We start from the raw sequence: 16,681 nt of genomic DNA, 5'->3' as shown, positions 1-16,681 counted from the left end.
TGTGTGTGTGTGTGTGTGTGTGTGTGTGTGTGTGTGTGTGTGTGTGTGTGTGTGTGTGTGTGTGTGTGTGTGTTAGGAGGCAGAGGAAACGGAGAGCCCCCAACGCAGCATACGGGACAGCGGCTACATTGACAGCTGGGACTCGGAGCGCAGCGACTCGCTCTCCCCACCTCGCCACGGCCGAGAGGACTCCTTCGACAGCCTGGACTCGCTCGGGTCACGCTCCAGACAGACGCCCTCGCCGGACGTACTGGTCGCCCGCGGCATCGGCAGTGATGGTAGGACGCTAGACGCCCGGACAGGTCACACCACACATGCTTTTACTGTCGCATACTTTCTGGTGCTACCTGGGTCATATTCACTAGAAACGAAACGGACAAAAATGGACCGAGACGGGGAGGGTCTACCTGAACTTCGTTTTTGTTGTAAAAAATAAATAAATCTGTCGCTAAAGATTTTTGCTAAGGTGTGAACTAATGAATATGACCCTGTCTCATTAGGGGCTTGCCGCTTGCATAGCTGTAACTATTTTGTTCATGTATCATCATAGCACATAATGACTTACCCTCAACCTCTACCAATGTTTTACTTTGTGCACTTTAATGTTGCATGGCAGCCATTTTGCACATACAGTTTCATTGGGGAAGGTCACCATCAGCTGACGTGAAACTAGCTGTCCCTATCTGCACTTTTCAACCTCTCCCTGTCTCGTATCAATGAAATCATCTGGCAGGGTGTCTTCCAGCTCAGCCCAGCTCTGCTATTGACATCTGTACAAAGGCGGTTTGGTGTTGCGGCTGACTGTTTAGAGTTGTTGCCATGGGTTACATCTCTTTGAAGGCCCTCTTGAAGAGACATGTGTTGAGAGAGAGAGAATGAACATTGAAATCAGGCGGTGGAGAGAGGAGATGGCAGTCTTGACTGACAGGTTGCAACATATTTCAGGGGAGTCGTGTTTTACACGGCATCTCATCTGTTCCAGTCTTGAGTGGTGTTGCACAAGATGATGATACCTGGGACTGATACCTATTAGTCACAGTGGGTGTGAGTGTTTCTGCCTGTCATACTGTATAGGGGCACACTTAATCTTGTGCCTATATTTTTATGCACAAGCATGCGCACACAAACACACACACACACCATTAATGATTGATATAGTTCTATAGTCCTACAGCACACACGGGGCTAACTGGAGCTGGTGGTTAAATTCAGGGGCGCAACTTTGGTTTTAGAGGTGGGGGGGGTCCAAACCTAGTGGAGGGTCATCTAAAGGCCATTTCCTGCATTTCTACCCAATTGAACATGACCCATGGTCTTGTAGCAAAAATGGCCACAGTAATCAAGCTAGGTAAGAGATCCTTAAAAAATCTATATTATTTGATTGTTAAGAGGCCAAACAAAGGTAATTTGATAATCAACAATGAACACAGTTACATGCACACAATAATACAATTATTGTGGATAGTCAGATTAATTAATAGTTTGTTTAAAACGTTTACATGCTTTGCATATAGAACGATTTCCCTGATAATCCTGTTTTACATGGACACATCTGAAATCAGGTTAGCCGATGGGACTTTTGATAAAGGCACAAAATCGGCAATCAAACAAGCGTCCGACCACAGTGGACTGTAAATGCTCCCAACTCACACTCTCAAACACGTAGATCCTCTGAATGCAGCTGACTCTCCAGATCCCATTCACCTGAATTCTGATCACCTGTTCACACGCCTGTATGTCATGATCACACAATATTTAGTTCAGTTCTTTGCACCCCATCATTGTGAGGTGTTGTTTGTTTTGTGACACTTCAATTCAGAGCCCTGTTTTTCCCGTATTAGTCCTCCTGTGTATCATAGCTCAAGTTAGCAGTGGCTTTTGAAACTAAACAAAACTATGGATGACAGTCTCTCTTGCCCCCATAGACTTCTATCAGGTTACATGGAAAACTGGAAGTCTAAGAACAGGAGTGCTCAGAACAGGAGCTACACAGGTATTTATCTGAAGGAGGAGTTATTGGCTGATTCATGTGATTTAGGCTGCATTTTGTAATGACATTGGTCCGACACATTGGTCTGACAAGCACCTTTTAATTAGGGCTTTGATTGATAACCACTTTTAGGAATGGTGAGAGCTAGAGGCAGATCTGGTAGCCTACAGTAAATTCCTCTAAAAGCATTTTCTGTATTGTATTACTGCCTTATTAACACAGATTTGTTTTAAGATAGTGACAACATGGACCATTTTGTTCTCTATTTTAGGACACTTGGGGGTATCCGAAAAGAATGTGTACAAATTAATTGATGAAACTTTTTAATCTGGCCTTAGAAATACTGTGACAATAAAATATGCCAAATCGGGTCATGCCAAAGTTCTGTCTGAATGAGAATGCCAGAGTGATTTAAAATGCATCAGAGTGGTGTTGGAAGGTTCAGGAAAGCAGAAGGAAGATCATCTGGATCATTGTTAATTTCATCTTTCTTAGAACAGGAAGATCAATTCTTTTCCCCCCCGAGTGCGGTTTTGTCACAGTCCCTTCTAACGAGTCCAGCGTGGCTTGTGGCCATTGTAGAGGGCAACAGAAAACACATATATGTTCCTGAGAGGATTACCTTTTAGGAATGGGGTCATTGTAGCTAATGGCCCAAACCGTTCAAACGCTAGAGCCAAAATCATAGGATGAAAACTAATTCAACATGTCTCACCGGCTTTAGAAAAGCATTGGTTGCAAACAGCCTGACCTCCATCTCAAAGGCGGCCACATGGTCCTAAAACACACCTGTAATTGCTTTACTGGCACCAGAGGAGCAAACAGCTTGCTGCTGAGGACCATCTTCTGTATAGCAGCTGCAACATATCTATCAATGCCATCCCAACAGAGGAACTCGCTCCATCAAACACAACAGAGGAAAAATATATGATATGAATGTTTTATGTGTTGTCCAGGTATGGATAGAGAAGCCAGGAAAACTCTTATGCCCAGTATTTTAAAGCCCTATGATTGATTGTCCTACCAGGGCATTTTCAAAACCTGATTGTTCAAGGGGGACTGAGCCAAGAGTGAGGCCTAACCGTAACCACACCATCCTGTCCAGAGTGACTCTAGCCTGCTTTAGTCTTTTAATATACATATGTGCACAGAAACACACACACACAGATTTTAGTTATGTTTCAAGTTGTTATTGCCATGTGCACGAGTACAGTGAAACACCTTTCTTGCTTGCTTTTTTCCCAACAAGGCAGTACTTTGTATCAGTCAGTTGTACTATAACAAATCAAATAAAAAGTCAACTGGAGCAGAAACATACAAGAAATCGAAATAAGAACAACACGAAAAAGTAAGTAAGCTATATGTAGGGTCAGATCCAGGATCAGTAGCTATATACAGGGTCAGTTACAGGGTCAGTTCCAGGGTCAGTAGCTATATACAGGGTCAGGTACAGGGTCAGTAGCTATATACAGGGTCAGTTCCCTGGGTTAGTGCCAATACCATATTTACACTGGAGTGGTAGGGTTAGATATGTATAGGGGTAAAGTGATTAGGCATCAGGATATACAGTATGATAAACAGAGTAGCAGCAGCGTATATTGTGTGTGCGTGTGTGTAAAATGTGTGTAAACTGTGCATAGAGAAAAAAATGAAATAGAAGGGTCAATGCAGATAGCCTATGTGGCCATTTTGTTAAACTCTTTAGCAGTCTTATGGCTCGGGGATAGAAGCTGTCCAGGAGCCTGTTGGTGTCAGACTTGATGCTCCAGGTACCGCTTGCTATGCGGAAGCAGAGAGAACAGTCTATGGCTTGGGTGTCTTTTGTGCGATTACCGGCCTTCCTTTCCCACCACCTGATATAGAGGTCTTCGATGACAGGGAACTCGGCCCCAGTGATGTACTGGGCTGTCCGTACCACCCTCTGTAGCGCCATGGGATCGAGGGCGGTGCAGTTGCCATACCAAGCAGTGATGCAGCCAGTCAAGATGCTCTCAATTGGTGCAGCTGTCACGTCCTGACCTTAGAGCTTTTTATGTCTCTATTTTGGTTTGGTCAGGGTGTGATTTGGGTGGGCATTCTATGTTCCTTTTTCTATATTTTTGTATTTCTTTGTTTTGGCCGGGTATGGTTCTCAATCAGGGACAGCTGTCTTTCGTTGTCTCTGATTGGGAACCATACTTAGGTAGCTTTTTCCCACAGGGTTTTTGTGGGTAGTTAATTACTGTTTAGTGTTTTGCACCTTTCAAGACTGTTTCGGTTATTCCCTTTGTTATTTTGTTTTAGTGTTCAGTTTTAATAAAGAAAGCATGAATACTTACCACGCCGATGATTCCTCTTCTTCAGACGACGAATACCGTTACAGCAGCTGTATAACTTTTTGAAGATTTGAGGGCCCATTCCAAAACTTTTCAGCCTCTGGAGGGGGAAGAGGCACTGTCGCTTGTCACCTAAATCCCTCACAAACCTTTACAGATGCACAATTGAAAGCATCCTGTCAGGCTGTATCACCGCCTGGTATGGCAACTGCACTTCCCACAACTGCAGGGCTCTCCAGAGGGTCTGCACAATGCATCACCGGGGGCAAACTACCTGCCCGTAGTTTGCACCTGATGTCACAGAAAGGCCAAAAAAGTCATCAAGGACAACAACCACCCGAGCCACTGCCTGTTCACCCCGCTATCATCCAGAAGGTGCATCAAACCTGGGACCGAGAGACTGAAAAACAGCTTCTATCTCAAGGCCATCAGGCTGTTAAATAGCCATCACTAGCACAGAGAGGCTGCTGCCTATATACACAGACTAGAAATAATTGGCCACTTTAATAAATGGAACACTAGTCACTTTAATAATGTCACTTTAATAATTTTTACATATCTTTCATTACTAGTCTCACATGTATATACTGTATTCTATACTATTCTACTGTATTTTAGTCTATGCCTCTATGCCGCTCTGACATTGCTCGTCCATATATTTATATATTCTTAATTCCTTTCCTTTACTTAGATTTGTGTGTATTGGGTATATATTGTAACATTGTTACATATTACTTGTTAGATATTGCAGCACTGTCGGAACTAAAAGCGCAAGCATTTCACTACACCCGCAATAACATCTGCTAAACACATGTATGTGACCAATAGGATTTGATTTGAGTCCTTAGTGATTTGGACACTGAGGAACTTAAAGCTCTCGACCCGCTCCACTGTAGCCCCGTTGATGTGGATGGGGGCCTGTTTCCTGTAGTCCATGATCAGCTCCTTGGTCTTACTGACATTGAGGGAGAGGTTGTTGTTCTGGCACCACACTGCCAGGTCACTGAGCTCCTCCCTGTAGGCTGTCTCATCATCGCCGGTGATCAGGCCCACCATCGTCGTGTCGTCAACAAACTTGATGACGGTGTTGGGAGTCGCGCGTGGGCCACACAGTCGTGGGTGAACAGGGAGTGCAGGATGGGACTAAGCACACATCCCCTGTGGGGCCCACGTGTTGTGGGTCAGCATGGCATAGGTAATGTTTCCCACCCTCACCACCTGGGGTCGGCCCATTGGAAAGTCCAGGATCCAGTTGCAGAGGGAGGTGTCCCAGGGTCCCATGGTTGGAGGGGACTATGGTGATGAACAGTGAGCTGTATCGTCAATGAACAGCATTCTCACTACGCTCTATTTCTCTCTTTTCTCACAATTCCTGACGCACTTATTGCTGGGCCAAACAACTATCTGTTTTTCACTGTATTATACTGTATTACACGGTGTGTGTGTTTAGGTGTGGGTGGTGCACGTCCTTCCATTACCGGACAATGGATGCAAGCGTCCATTTTGCAATGCGTCCACCGTGTTTGCAAGTGTCGCGTGTTACTTCTGATGCCGCGAGAAAAGTCTAATGTCGGAAACAACTGTAAAGAATAGTTACTCGCTGCGTCGAAGAAACTAATGGAGTCTGGATTATAGCTTGGCTGAATCAGAAGTCGCTTTGTAATGTCATGCCAGTCAGAGAAAGACGTCGAGTAGTACCACACAGTGTATTGCAGCGCAGCCTTTTAACTTATACTTGTAAAAGGTTCCGACGTTCGTCAACAAATGTATGTTTGGGCTGACATTCTGTAAAAACGAATTGCAACAGGAGGCCAAGCTTCCTGTCTAGGGCCAGGGTGTGTTATTGTTTGGAAGGAACTGGAAGTGTGGAGGAAAATGTTGTGTCTATGGGTGAAAGTGATTAGAGCGGGAGAGGTTGATTTGTTTGGTTTGCTATTGGTTTGTAGGGAAAGTTGGGTGGTTGATGTTTGGTTTGCTATTGTTGTTGCTAAAGGCTGAGTGGTTGATATTGAGTTTGTAGGGAAGCATTGAGAAGTCGATGTTTGGTTTGCTATTGGATTGTAATAAAACGTTAAGTAGTTGGTGTTTGTTTGCTATTGGTTTATAGGGAAACATTCATTGATTGATGCTGGGTTTTCTATGTAGGTTAACATTGAGTGGTTTTGGCTAAATTAATTTAGTGAGGCTAGCTGTACATTAAAATGTGTTTCACTATCCATGCCATGGTGCCTCATGTCCAGACCATCTCCAGCCCTGGGCTCATCTAACTCTGACTCTAGAACAGTTCCAAGAGGCCCACACACTAGATCTGAGAACAGCTGAGCAGACCAGAGATCTGCCAATGATACAAGGTTTGATTACACCAAGAAGAAAGGCACCAAATGATCACTGTTTACACAAAATAGCTACACCAAACTAGTTTTTCATGGTCCAGGGCTTTCTTATGCTGCTACCGCCAATTCAGCTCTCACACTCACTCTGTAAGTTCACTTAGTCCATCCCAAAAACAATTAGAGGACACAAGGGATTTTAATTTAATCTCCAAAAGGAAATTGATATCGTCAGCCCTCTTTTGTTAAAGTTATGTAGATCAGCACACATTGTGGATAAATATACATCTTTGTGCTACCGTACTCTATCCCTATTCTAGTCTTCCCTTCCCTATTATTTTCTCCCCTCTTCTCTTCCCTCTCTTTTCTGCTAAAGCCGCTCCATCCACAGTCAACAACTATGGAGCTGAGTACAGTGGGTTATGTGATGTCATTGAAATGTGTTTTATTTGTAATCACGTGACATGATATCATTGAAATGTGTTTTATTTGTAATCACGTGGCAAGGAACTTCACAGACACACAGTAGTGCTTTAACATGTGTGGAACCATGATATCATACACACATAATGGAGGGAGAGGTTGGGGGGGGGGGTTGCACAGGGAGGCTTTCATGGTTGAGGAGCAGCTCCCGGGGAACTGTGCGGGGGATCTTGGATGGTCGGTGGCCTGGCGTTTGGGAGCTTGGCCTGGAGACCGATAGGTTGCTGGTTTGGGTCCCAGTTTTGACTTAGTGGTAGATCAGTCGACGTGCCCTTGGGCGGGGTGCTTGACCCTGGTTGCTCCTGTAGGTCGCTCTGGATGGGAGTCTGCTAGGTGACTGAATGTAATGTAAATGTTGAGCGTCTTCGCTGCAGGGAGATTCTATGTTTTAATATTCAATTAATTTTTTTTTTTTTTTTGAAAGACCTAGTTATTTTGTTGCTTTAACAAAGACATTTCTGAAGATATTTTTTTATATTTATGGGATTAGTGATGCATTTACGTCTGTCCCTCTTATGCAAACAATTTACCCCTTTAAAATAATTGACAATTCCACCAAGTTACATTTTTCACGGCACATGACTTCGTTTGGGCCTCCTGAACAGCATGGTGGGAAAGGAAGTTAGTATTCTCTGTCTTTATGGTCAGTTTATAATTGTTTTATCTTTGACTGAGGTGGTCTAGCTCAACACGTCAACTCTGTTCCCTCAGTTAATGTTAGCAAAGATTTTATTTGTTAGATGTGGAAGATATGTATAATTCCTCATTTAATTTACACCATGTGGTCCAATGCTCTTCACCACACGAGGAGAAATGGCTGATCTTCACCTCAACCCTGTTATCCAGCCTACATAATACCCCATCATGTCAAAGTGGAACTTTGTTTTTCAAGAAAAAAATCTAATTAATAAAAATATGAAAAGCTGAAATGTCTTGAGTCAATAAGTATTGAGCCCCTTTCTTATGGCAAGCCTAAATAAGTTCAGGAGTAAAAAATGTGCTTAACAAGTCACATAATATGTTGCATGGACTCACTCTGTATGCAGTAATAGTGTTCAACATGAGTGTTGCAAAATGGAGCGTTGCAAAATGGAGTGATAGCCTTCCTTCTTCAAGATCCCTTTTACCCTGTACAAATCTCCCACCAAAAGCACCTGACCATCACATTGCCCCCAGCATGCTTGACAGACGGTGTCAAGCACTTCTCCAGCATCTTTACATTTTTTCTGCGTCTCACGAATGTTCTTCTTTGTGATCTGAACACCTCAAGCTTTATTTATTTATTTAAAACATTTTTTTTATTGAATATCCAAAACATACAATATACTTGCAGTGAAGCCGCTCAACAACGACATCATACCAGTCATCCAACAGACTCCCATTCAGAGTGACACGCAGAAGCATCCAGGGTCAATGCCCTGCTCAAGGGCACGTTGACATATCTCTCACCTTGCCAAAAACTGTGAATATGAGTGTTGCAAAATACAATACACCCCCCCCCCCCCACGGTTCCCCAATAGCTGTCCCTCAACCATTCGAGACCCCTCCCACAGCCCCCCCCTCCCCCAAAATTATTTGTTTTACAATCATTCCATTCCCCACCCCCAAGAGCCCCCCCCCCCCCCCCCCCCCAATGCACCAACAACGAAGAGAACTAAAGGGAATTAGATTTGTTTTTCTTTTCTAATGATTAATTAGCCTTTTAAAATTATATACTTGGATTAGCTAACACAACGTGCTATTGGAACACGGGAGTGATGGTTGCTGATAATGGGCCTCTGTACGCCTATGTAGATATTCCATAAAAAATCTGCCGTTTCAAGCTACAATAATCATTTACAACATTAACAATGTCTTCACTGTATTTCTGATCAATTTGATGATATTTTAATGGACAAAAAATTAGCTTTTCTTTCAAAAACAAGGGAATCTCTAAGTGACCCCAAACTTTTGAAAGGTCGGGTAAGTTCAAGGGATTTTAATGCCTGAGATGGGAAAAACTGTTTTTCCGCATGCCTGACGTGTTTTAAAGTTCATTTCTTAAAAGTTTGCTTGTCCAAAATGCACACACAACGACCCTGATACACACAAACTCACACACACACACTCACACCAGCACATGCTTTAGTACTAACATATGTGACCCCATGGTATCATACAGAAAAATAAAGAAACACGGGAACCTACAGTATTGAGATTCAGGTATGGCATTGACCCATTGTCCATTGACCCATTGTACAGGTCTTTACAGTAGTGATGTATCGATATGACATTTTTGGCCGATACCGATATTCAATATTTTCATTGCCAAAAAAACACAATAATGATATTAAAAATGTTAGCGGCCTTTTAAGCATTCTAGTACAGTTAAATAGTTAACACACACACATGCACGCAGTGGTCTAAGGCACTGTATCTCAGTGTAAGTGGCGTCACTACAGCCCCTGGTTTGAAACCAGGCTGTATCACATCCGGTCATGATTGGGAGTCCCATAGGGCAGCAATTGGCACAAGCGTCATCCGGGTTTGGACGGGGTAGGCCGTCATTGTAAATAAGAATTTGTTCTTAACTGGCTTGCCTAGCTAATTAAGGTTACAAGGTTCTGTGGGTGTCACCGAATAGACTGACACCCTATTACATTGCTTCACATTCCAACCTTGTTTGTCATTATATAGTCTAAATATGGCATTATTCCGCCAATTGTAACCTTTGGCATCACTTTCAAGGTACTTTTATTTTGAAGGCAAATCGCAAATTCCATTATTGTGCCTAATCCTTATTGTGGCTAGCTTCACAACACATAACCCGTTCTGGTCGAGCATCACTAGCCAGATGAAGCTAGCTGGCTGCTTATAACGTTAGCTTTGGGCAACAGGATTAAGTAGCTGACTAGCTATATATTTTCATGAACTGAATTTCAATAGGCGAGCAACAAGTGGCTACCTAGCTAATACTTACTCACAAGGATTCCTAAATCATTGCTAAGAATAATGAAAATGACTGCACTTCCTACTGGTCATTGTTTTCAGGCTGGTTGTATTGGTGCTAGCTAGGTACCAAGCTAAAGCTAGCTAGCGACCCCAGAAGTTGCGGTCGAACAAATAATACTTTATTACCAACGCAGTATTGCAAACACATCGTTCGTGGCCGGTGTTTGCTTGTTTGCAGACTTTTTTTGTACAGCACTGACTGTGCTACTGATAGTAGTGGTGGCACTTAGCTTGCACGTGCAAATTCAGAACTCACAACATTCTATAATAGAACTGTTATTTGACGTGTCAAATTAAAAGCGTATTTAACGGGTCAAATAGTGTTATTTGCCGTGTATCTTTTTTGACACTTAAAGACCCAAACACCATTCCATAGTTTGTTGGTCGTGAAGCTAATAGCAGTGCCCGCTATCACTGTGGAACTCCAGTAGGGTAACATCTGAAGAATCACGCACCTGGTAGTGTGTACCGGTGCTCGACCAGTCGGGCGAAAGGCAACATCACTCACAACAGATTGCCAAGGGGCAATGAATTCCATTATCTTGCCGTTGATGGTTTTCGCCTTTGAGTTGTCTTGCTGAAATGTTCTTACTCATTCAAATGACTGCTCGACTTGTTGACTGCTCGATCCACACAGCAGACATTGTGGGCCAGGTTAGGAATGTTGTGTTGCACGTGTAGTGCAACATTTTACGTGGCGTCATTACGTCATTATGTAGGTATGCACGTCAGCTTTGACATCGGTTTGCACGTCGGCGTTAAACTAGACATCGGGCCGATACCGATGATACCGATTTTAGCTAATATCGGACGATTCCGATATGTTCACCGATATATCATGCATCCCTACTTTACAGTGTATGGTACCATGGTGCACACATGTTAACAGTAGACCACATGTCAGTCAATATGGGCTGCATGCATGAGTGGCACCTGCTTCAGTTGAAGCAGTTGAATGGTCAAACCCCTCTACTTTAGAATCAACGGTCAGTTTGAAGCAGAAGTAGCTTGAGGCCTCTTTCTAGCCTTGATCCTACCATAAAGTCAATCTTTGCATCACAAATGGCACCCAATAGTACATTACTTTTGACCAGGATCCATAAGGCTCTCGTCAAAAATAGTGCACTATGTAAGGGGAATAGGGTGCCATTTGGGAAGCAGAAATCTCTACACACTTAGAAAAAAGGGTTCCAAAAGGGTTATTTGGTTTTCCCCATAGGATAACCCTTTTTGTTTCCAGGTAGAACCCTTTTGGGTTCCATGTAGAACCCTCTGTTGAAATAGTTCTACATTGAACCCAAAAAGCTTCTTTCTGGAACCAAAAAGGGTTCTTCAAAGGGTTCTCCTATGGGGACAGCCGAAGAACCCTTTTAGGTTCTAGATAGACTTAAACTCTTAGAATAAAAAGTACTAAGTGAACTGGTTGACTCTAGAAGATTCAGTCTCAGCAACAGTGAATGTGACAAACAGAGGAGATTGTGTGCTTGACCTAACCTATTGCACAGAGTGTACGTGGTACTGTGCTGAAGGGTGGGATACTAGGAACACATGTGGTGAACATCTTGGGGAGGAATCTACGTGGTGGAGCAGGGGGGAGACCTTGTGGGATGCGCTTCAGCATGACCAGGTGTTACTGCCGACAGAAAAGGCTGATATTGTGGCAAACATTTTCATCAAATGCATTCTTTTCAACCGTGCGGTGCAATCAAGTGCCTTTGAGTTCGCGAAAGAGTAAACTCTTAAAGATGATTGATATTGTATGTGCTGTCTAATGCCCTTGGTATTCCAACAATTTTCGGTTGATTTATGGTTGCAAGAGCAATGCTAAAGTATCTACCTTAACCCATAAAAAGTTTACTGTACATTTTGTTTGAGAAAACCCGGTAAGGTGCATAGGTGGTTAAAACGTTACTTCACTGCTAGACCGGCAAGTCACATTATCATCTAGGCCATGTCCTGGGGGACTCCTGAATGTTCTTTCATTCTGATTCTTGTGGTTTATTTCCTGTTATACAGTCTATGGCTATTTCAGACTCAGAGCTCTTAAAGGGACAATCTAGAAGCTGTCTTGCTGTTCAATTGTCCATTTTAGTGAGGATATATAACCATTAGGATGTTTCTAGCTTACCTGTGGACTACTTTCAGTAGCATCTGTCCAATTTCAGAGGTCAGTGATTGGATAGGATAATTGAAATGAAAACCAATGAAAGTGGCCCGATTGTGAAACACTAGCTAGGTTTCCATCCAATTTTGAGACAGATTATTCGAAAAATTCATTCATGTTAATTCTTGTTCATTCTTGTTTCCATCGAAACTGACTTTATGTACACTACGTGATGACGTGGTGCACATAAAAAAAACACTTTTGCGCTAAAGTTATCATGTACTGAATATAAAAAACACATTCAATGCGTTTCCAGTGCATTTTCCATTCTATCAATGGGTTTGTCACACAAACTGTTGCGATAAATGGCACATGTGTGCATGCTCTCTAAACAACAGTTCGCTGATTAAGTTGACAGGTTAGGTGAGATGGATAAGAGCAAGATCATTCTTATTTGTTCATTGGCAGCATGATCATCATGTCACTAGCATACAAATGAAGACCCTCAATATTTATTGGAAAGTACTTTCGCCATCCTGTCATGTTCATCATAATTGATTTAATCTGTAGCCTAATAAACGGTGCATGCTTTTTCAAGTCATAGTCAGACAACAACACGACATAGCATCGCGTGACTGCAAATTTACCTCGACATGGTTCATCTATCAACAATTGTGCATTAAATGGTTTCCACCGCAATTTGCCGCATAATTCATTTTACCGACACAAAAAGATACTACCTTGTCAAACGGACAAATTGTCTATCAACATTTCTGAAATTGTACAGACACTTCCTGTTTCCATCATAGCTGTTGTGTTTTTTGTTGTTGTTGACAGTATGACTTTACCCGCCTAAAAACTGTTTATGGAAATATGCTTACTGATGTAGAATTTTTTTTATTCTCTTTTTGCTTTCTGTTTTGTCTCTCTCTCCCCCCTCTTTCTCTCGTTTCTCTTTTTTTTCTTTCTCTTTCTTTTCTTTCTCTCTCTCTCGCACGCACGCTCTCACGGGGGTAGGCCAAGGTTTCATGGGGGTTTTAAGCAAATGAGAAGGTCTCAATGAAGACGGATCAAAAGTCAAAGTCTCTCCCTCTCTTGCACCCACCAGGCCGCGGCAGCGACTCAGAGTCCGACGTCGGACCCCACGGGGGCAGGAAGCTGCCGGACGTGCGCAAGGATGACATGCTGGCACGGCGGACCTCGGTGAGCGAGCCCAGAGTGATGGTGCCCTTCAACCAGTACCTGCCCAACAAGAGCAATGCCAGTGGCTACATGCCCACACCGCTGCGCCGGAAGAGGGGCGACCGTGAGGGTCGGGAGGAGGACGGGGGCCGAGTGGGCGGGGGCGGCCGCAAGAGCTGGAGTACCGCCACCTCGCCCATAGGAAGCAATAGACCCTTCAGGTGAGCATTGGTGATGCAGTTGTAGTAGTGGTAGAAGTGATAGATTGAATGTTGTGGTGGTAGTAGGCTCTGTCCCAATATCCACAAGCAATGTATTGGATTCTAAGTGGAATGCTAGTATGGATATTGGAACATAGCCATGGTGTAATTTGTTAAATGTGTTGTTGGCATTCTTTCCTCCGTGGGGAACTTTTACTGACCTGTAACACCTGCTACACTTTGACAGAACAATATAGACAGACCCAAGCCAATAGATAGTGTGTAGGGTTATTTCAATAGCAGTAGAAGCAGTAGAAGGTCATCACTATCTATATGCTGGTTATAAATATTTGTCATGCAGTATATTGAGAAAGTATTGTTCACTAAAGTGATAACCGTTTTCAATCAATCCAAACGTTAGCCCAAAATGTTCACGCTAACAGCACTTTCTTTGGTACCATCGAGACAAAGCAAACTCGCTTATTCTTTCTTTTCTAGAAGTGTCTAGCTTCTATACGTATCACCGATATGTTGTTTCTTCCACCAGCCCTGACACAGCACTTTAAAAACAGCTACCCCCAGCCAATTTTCCTTCATATTGTAATTCCCCCATTGCACAAGGGAGACTGGGAATGTCCTGTCTGATGTGAAACACGCATGTTTAAGAAAAGGAAAAATAAAATAGAAAGTGTATAGTGGTGGCATGAAGGGATGGGCTGATGGAGACCAGATGTGTGTTTGGATTGGCCGAGACTGAAGCACTGAGAGAAAAGCCAGCAACTGGCGAGGCATTTTGCTATTCAGACACAAATAGGTGACTACTAAAATGTGTGACCGATTTTTGCTACTATATGACTCGGTTGAGTGTTGTTGGAAACAGATATCAAAACAGAGTATTGAGGTTTTCATGAAACAAACATCTGTCTCGTTCCGCTCATCTTGTAATATTTCAGTAGATTGCAAAAAAATATGTGTGTGTGTATGCACACGTTTGTGTGCGTGCTCGTGTGTGTGTGCTTGTACAGTCAAACATTTGGACACACCTACTCTTTCAAAGTTTTTTTATTTATTTGTACTATTTTCTACATTGTAGAATAATAGTGAAGACATAAACTATGAAATAACACATATGGAATCATGTAGTAACCAAAAAAGTGTTAAACAAATCTAAATATATTTTATATTTGAGATTCTTCAAAATAGACACCCTTTGCCTTGAGGACAGCTTTGCACACTCTTGGCATTCTCTCAATCAGCTTGATGAGGTCGTCTCTAGAATGCCTTTAAATTAACAGGTGTGCCTTGTTAAAAGTTAATTTGTGGAATTTATTTCCTTCTTAATGCGTTTGAGCCAATCAGTTGTGTTGTGACAAGGTACAGGTAGTATACAAAATAACCCTATTTGGTAAAAGACCCAAGTCCATATTATGGCAAAGTCAGAACAAATAAGCAAAAGAGAAACGACAGCCCCTCATTACTTTAAGACATGAAGGTCAATCAATCCGAAACATTTGAAGAACTGTGAAAGTTTCTTCAAGTGCAGTTGCAAAAACCATCAAGGGCTATGATGAAACTGGCTCGCATGAGGACCGGCACAGGAAAGGAAGACCCTGAGTTACCTCTGCTGCAGAGAATAAGTTCATTAGAGTTACCAGCCTCAGAAATCGCTGTCAAAATAAATGCTCCACAGAGTTCAAATAACAGACACATCTCAACATCAACTGTTCAGAGGAGACAGCATGAAAGAGGCCTTCATGGTTGAATTGCTGCAGAGATCCACCACTAAAGGACACCAATAATAAGAAGATACTTGCATGGGCCAAGAAACACGAGCAATGGACATTAAACCAGTGGATATCTGTCCTTTAGACTGAGTCCAAATTTGAGATTTTGGGTTCCAACCGCCTTGACTTTGAGACGCAGAGTAGGTGAACGGATGATCTCTGCATGTGTGGTTCCCACCCTGAAGCATGGAGGAGGTGTGATGGCAGGGGGGTGCTTTGCTGGTGACACTGCCAGTGATTTATTTAGAATTCAAGGCACACTTAACCAGCATGGCTACCACAGCATTCTGCAGCGATACGCCATCTGGTTTGTGCTTAGTGGGACTATCATTTGTTTTTTAAGGACAGTGACCCAACACACCTCCAGGCTGTGTAAGGGCTATTTGACCAAGAAGGAGAGTGATGGAGTGCTGCATCAGATGTCTTGGCCTCCACAATCATCTGACCTCAACCCAATTGAGATGGTTTGGCATGACTTGGACTGCAGAGTGAAGGAAAAGCAGCCAACAAGTGCTCAGCACGAAGTTCTCAGCTCCTTCAGCACTGTTGGAAAAACATTGCAGGTGAAGCTGGTTGAGAGAATGCCAAGAGTGTACAAAGCTGTCATCAAGGCAAAGGGTGGCTACTTTGAAGAATCTGAAATATAAAATATATTTTGATTTGTTTACCACTTTTTTGTTTACTCCATGATTCCATATGTGTTATTTCATAGTTTTGATGTCTTCACTATTATTCTACAATGTAAAAAATAGTAAATAAATAAATAAAAACCCTTGATTGAGTAGTTGTGTCCAAACCTTTGACTGGTATTGTACGTTCGAGTGTGTGTATGTGTGTGCGTGTGCATGTGTGTGTATATTTATTTACGCTAGACTTCACCTACTAAATTGGGCCTTTGCTCCTGTATCTGACCTTGTTGACATGGCTTGGTTTGATATTAATCTCATTAGTTTAAACCTGACTTTTGCCATAACACCTACACACCACTCTCACACCGATGATACAGGCTTCTCAATAAGGAGGAGGGATGACCTTCTTCGAGCCCAGAAGCATTCAGCAGAAATCATCTTTCTGTCAGTGGAAGTGAATAAGGCACAAGTGTGTGTGTGTGTGTGTGTGTGTGTGTGTGTGTGTGTGTGTGTGTGTGTGTGTGTGTGTGTGTGTGTGTGTGTGTGTGTGTGTGTGTGTGTGTGTGTGTGTGTGCACATAAGTCTAAACCTGCATGTGGGTGTGTAAGGTCACACCATACCTATCTGAGTACGTCCATGACTACTTTATGTGTCCATTTGTCAGTGTATTCTT

General features: G+C 42.8%; 1 protein-coding gene across 15 annotated transcripts in view; it reads left to right on the top strand.

The window, feature by feature from the left end:
* LOC110505152 (LIM and calponin homology domains-containing protein 1) overlaps window positions 1–16,681 on the top strand; it is a 155,371-nt gene that overhangs the window by 107,950 nt on the left and 30,740 nt on the right. For all 15 annotated transcript variants that reach the window (XM_021584176.2, XM_021584175.2, XM_021584170.2 and 12 more), the window contains 2 exons: window positions 77–278; window positions 13,322–13,616. In XM_021584176.2, coding sequence (XP_021439851.2) covers window positions 77–278; window positions 13,322–13,616 — 497 coding nt within the window. The remainder of the gene's footprint in view (window positions 1–76; window positions 279–13,321; window positions 13,617–16,681) is intronic.

Source organism: Oncorhynchus mykiss, chromosome 31, assembly GCF_013265735.2.
Source record: "Oncorhynchus mykiss isolate Arlee chromosome 31, USDA_OmykA_1.1, whole genome shotgun sequence".
Classification (NCBI taxonomy): domain Eukaryota; kingdom Metazoa; phylum Chordata; class Actinopteri; order Salmoniformes; family Salmonidae; genus Oncorhynchus; species Oncorhynchus mykiss.
This window is presented reverse-complemented; position numbering and strand designations above follow the sequence as displayed.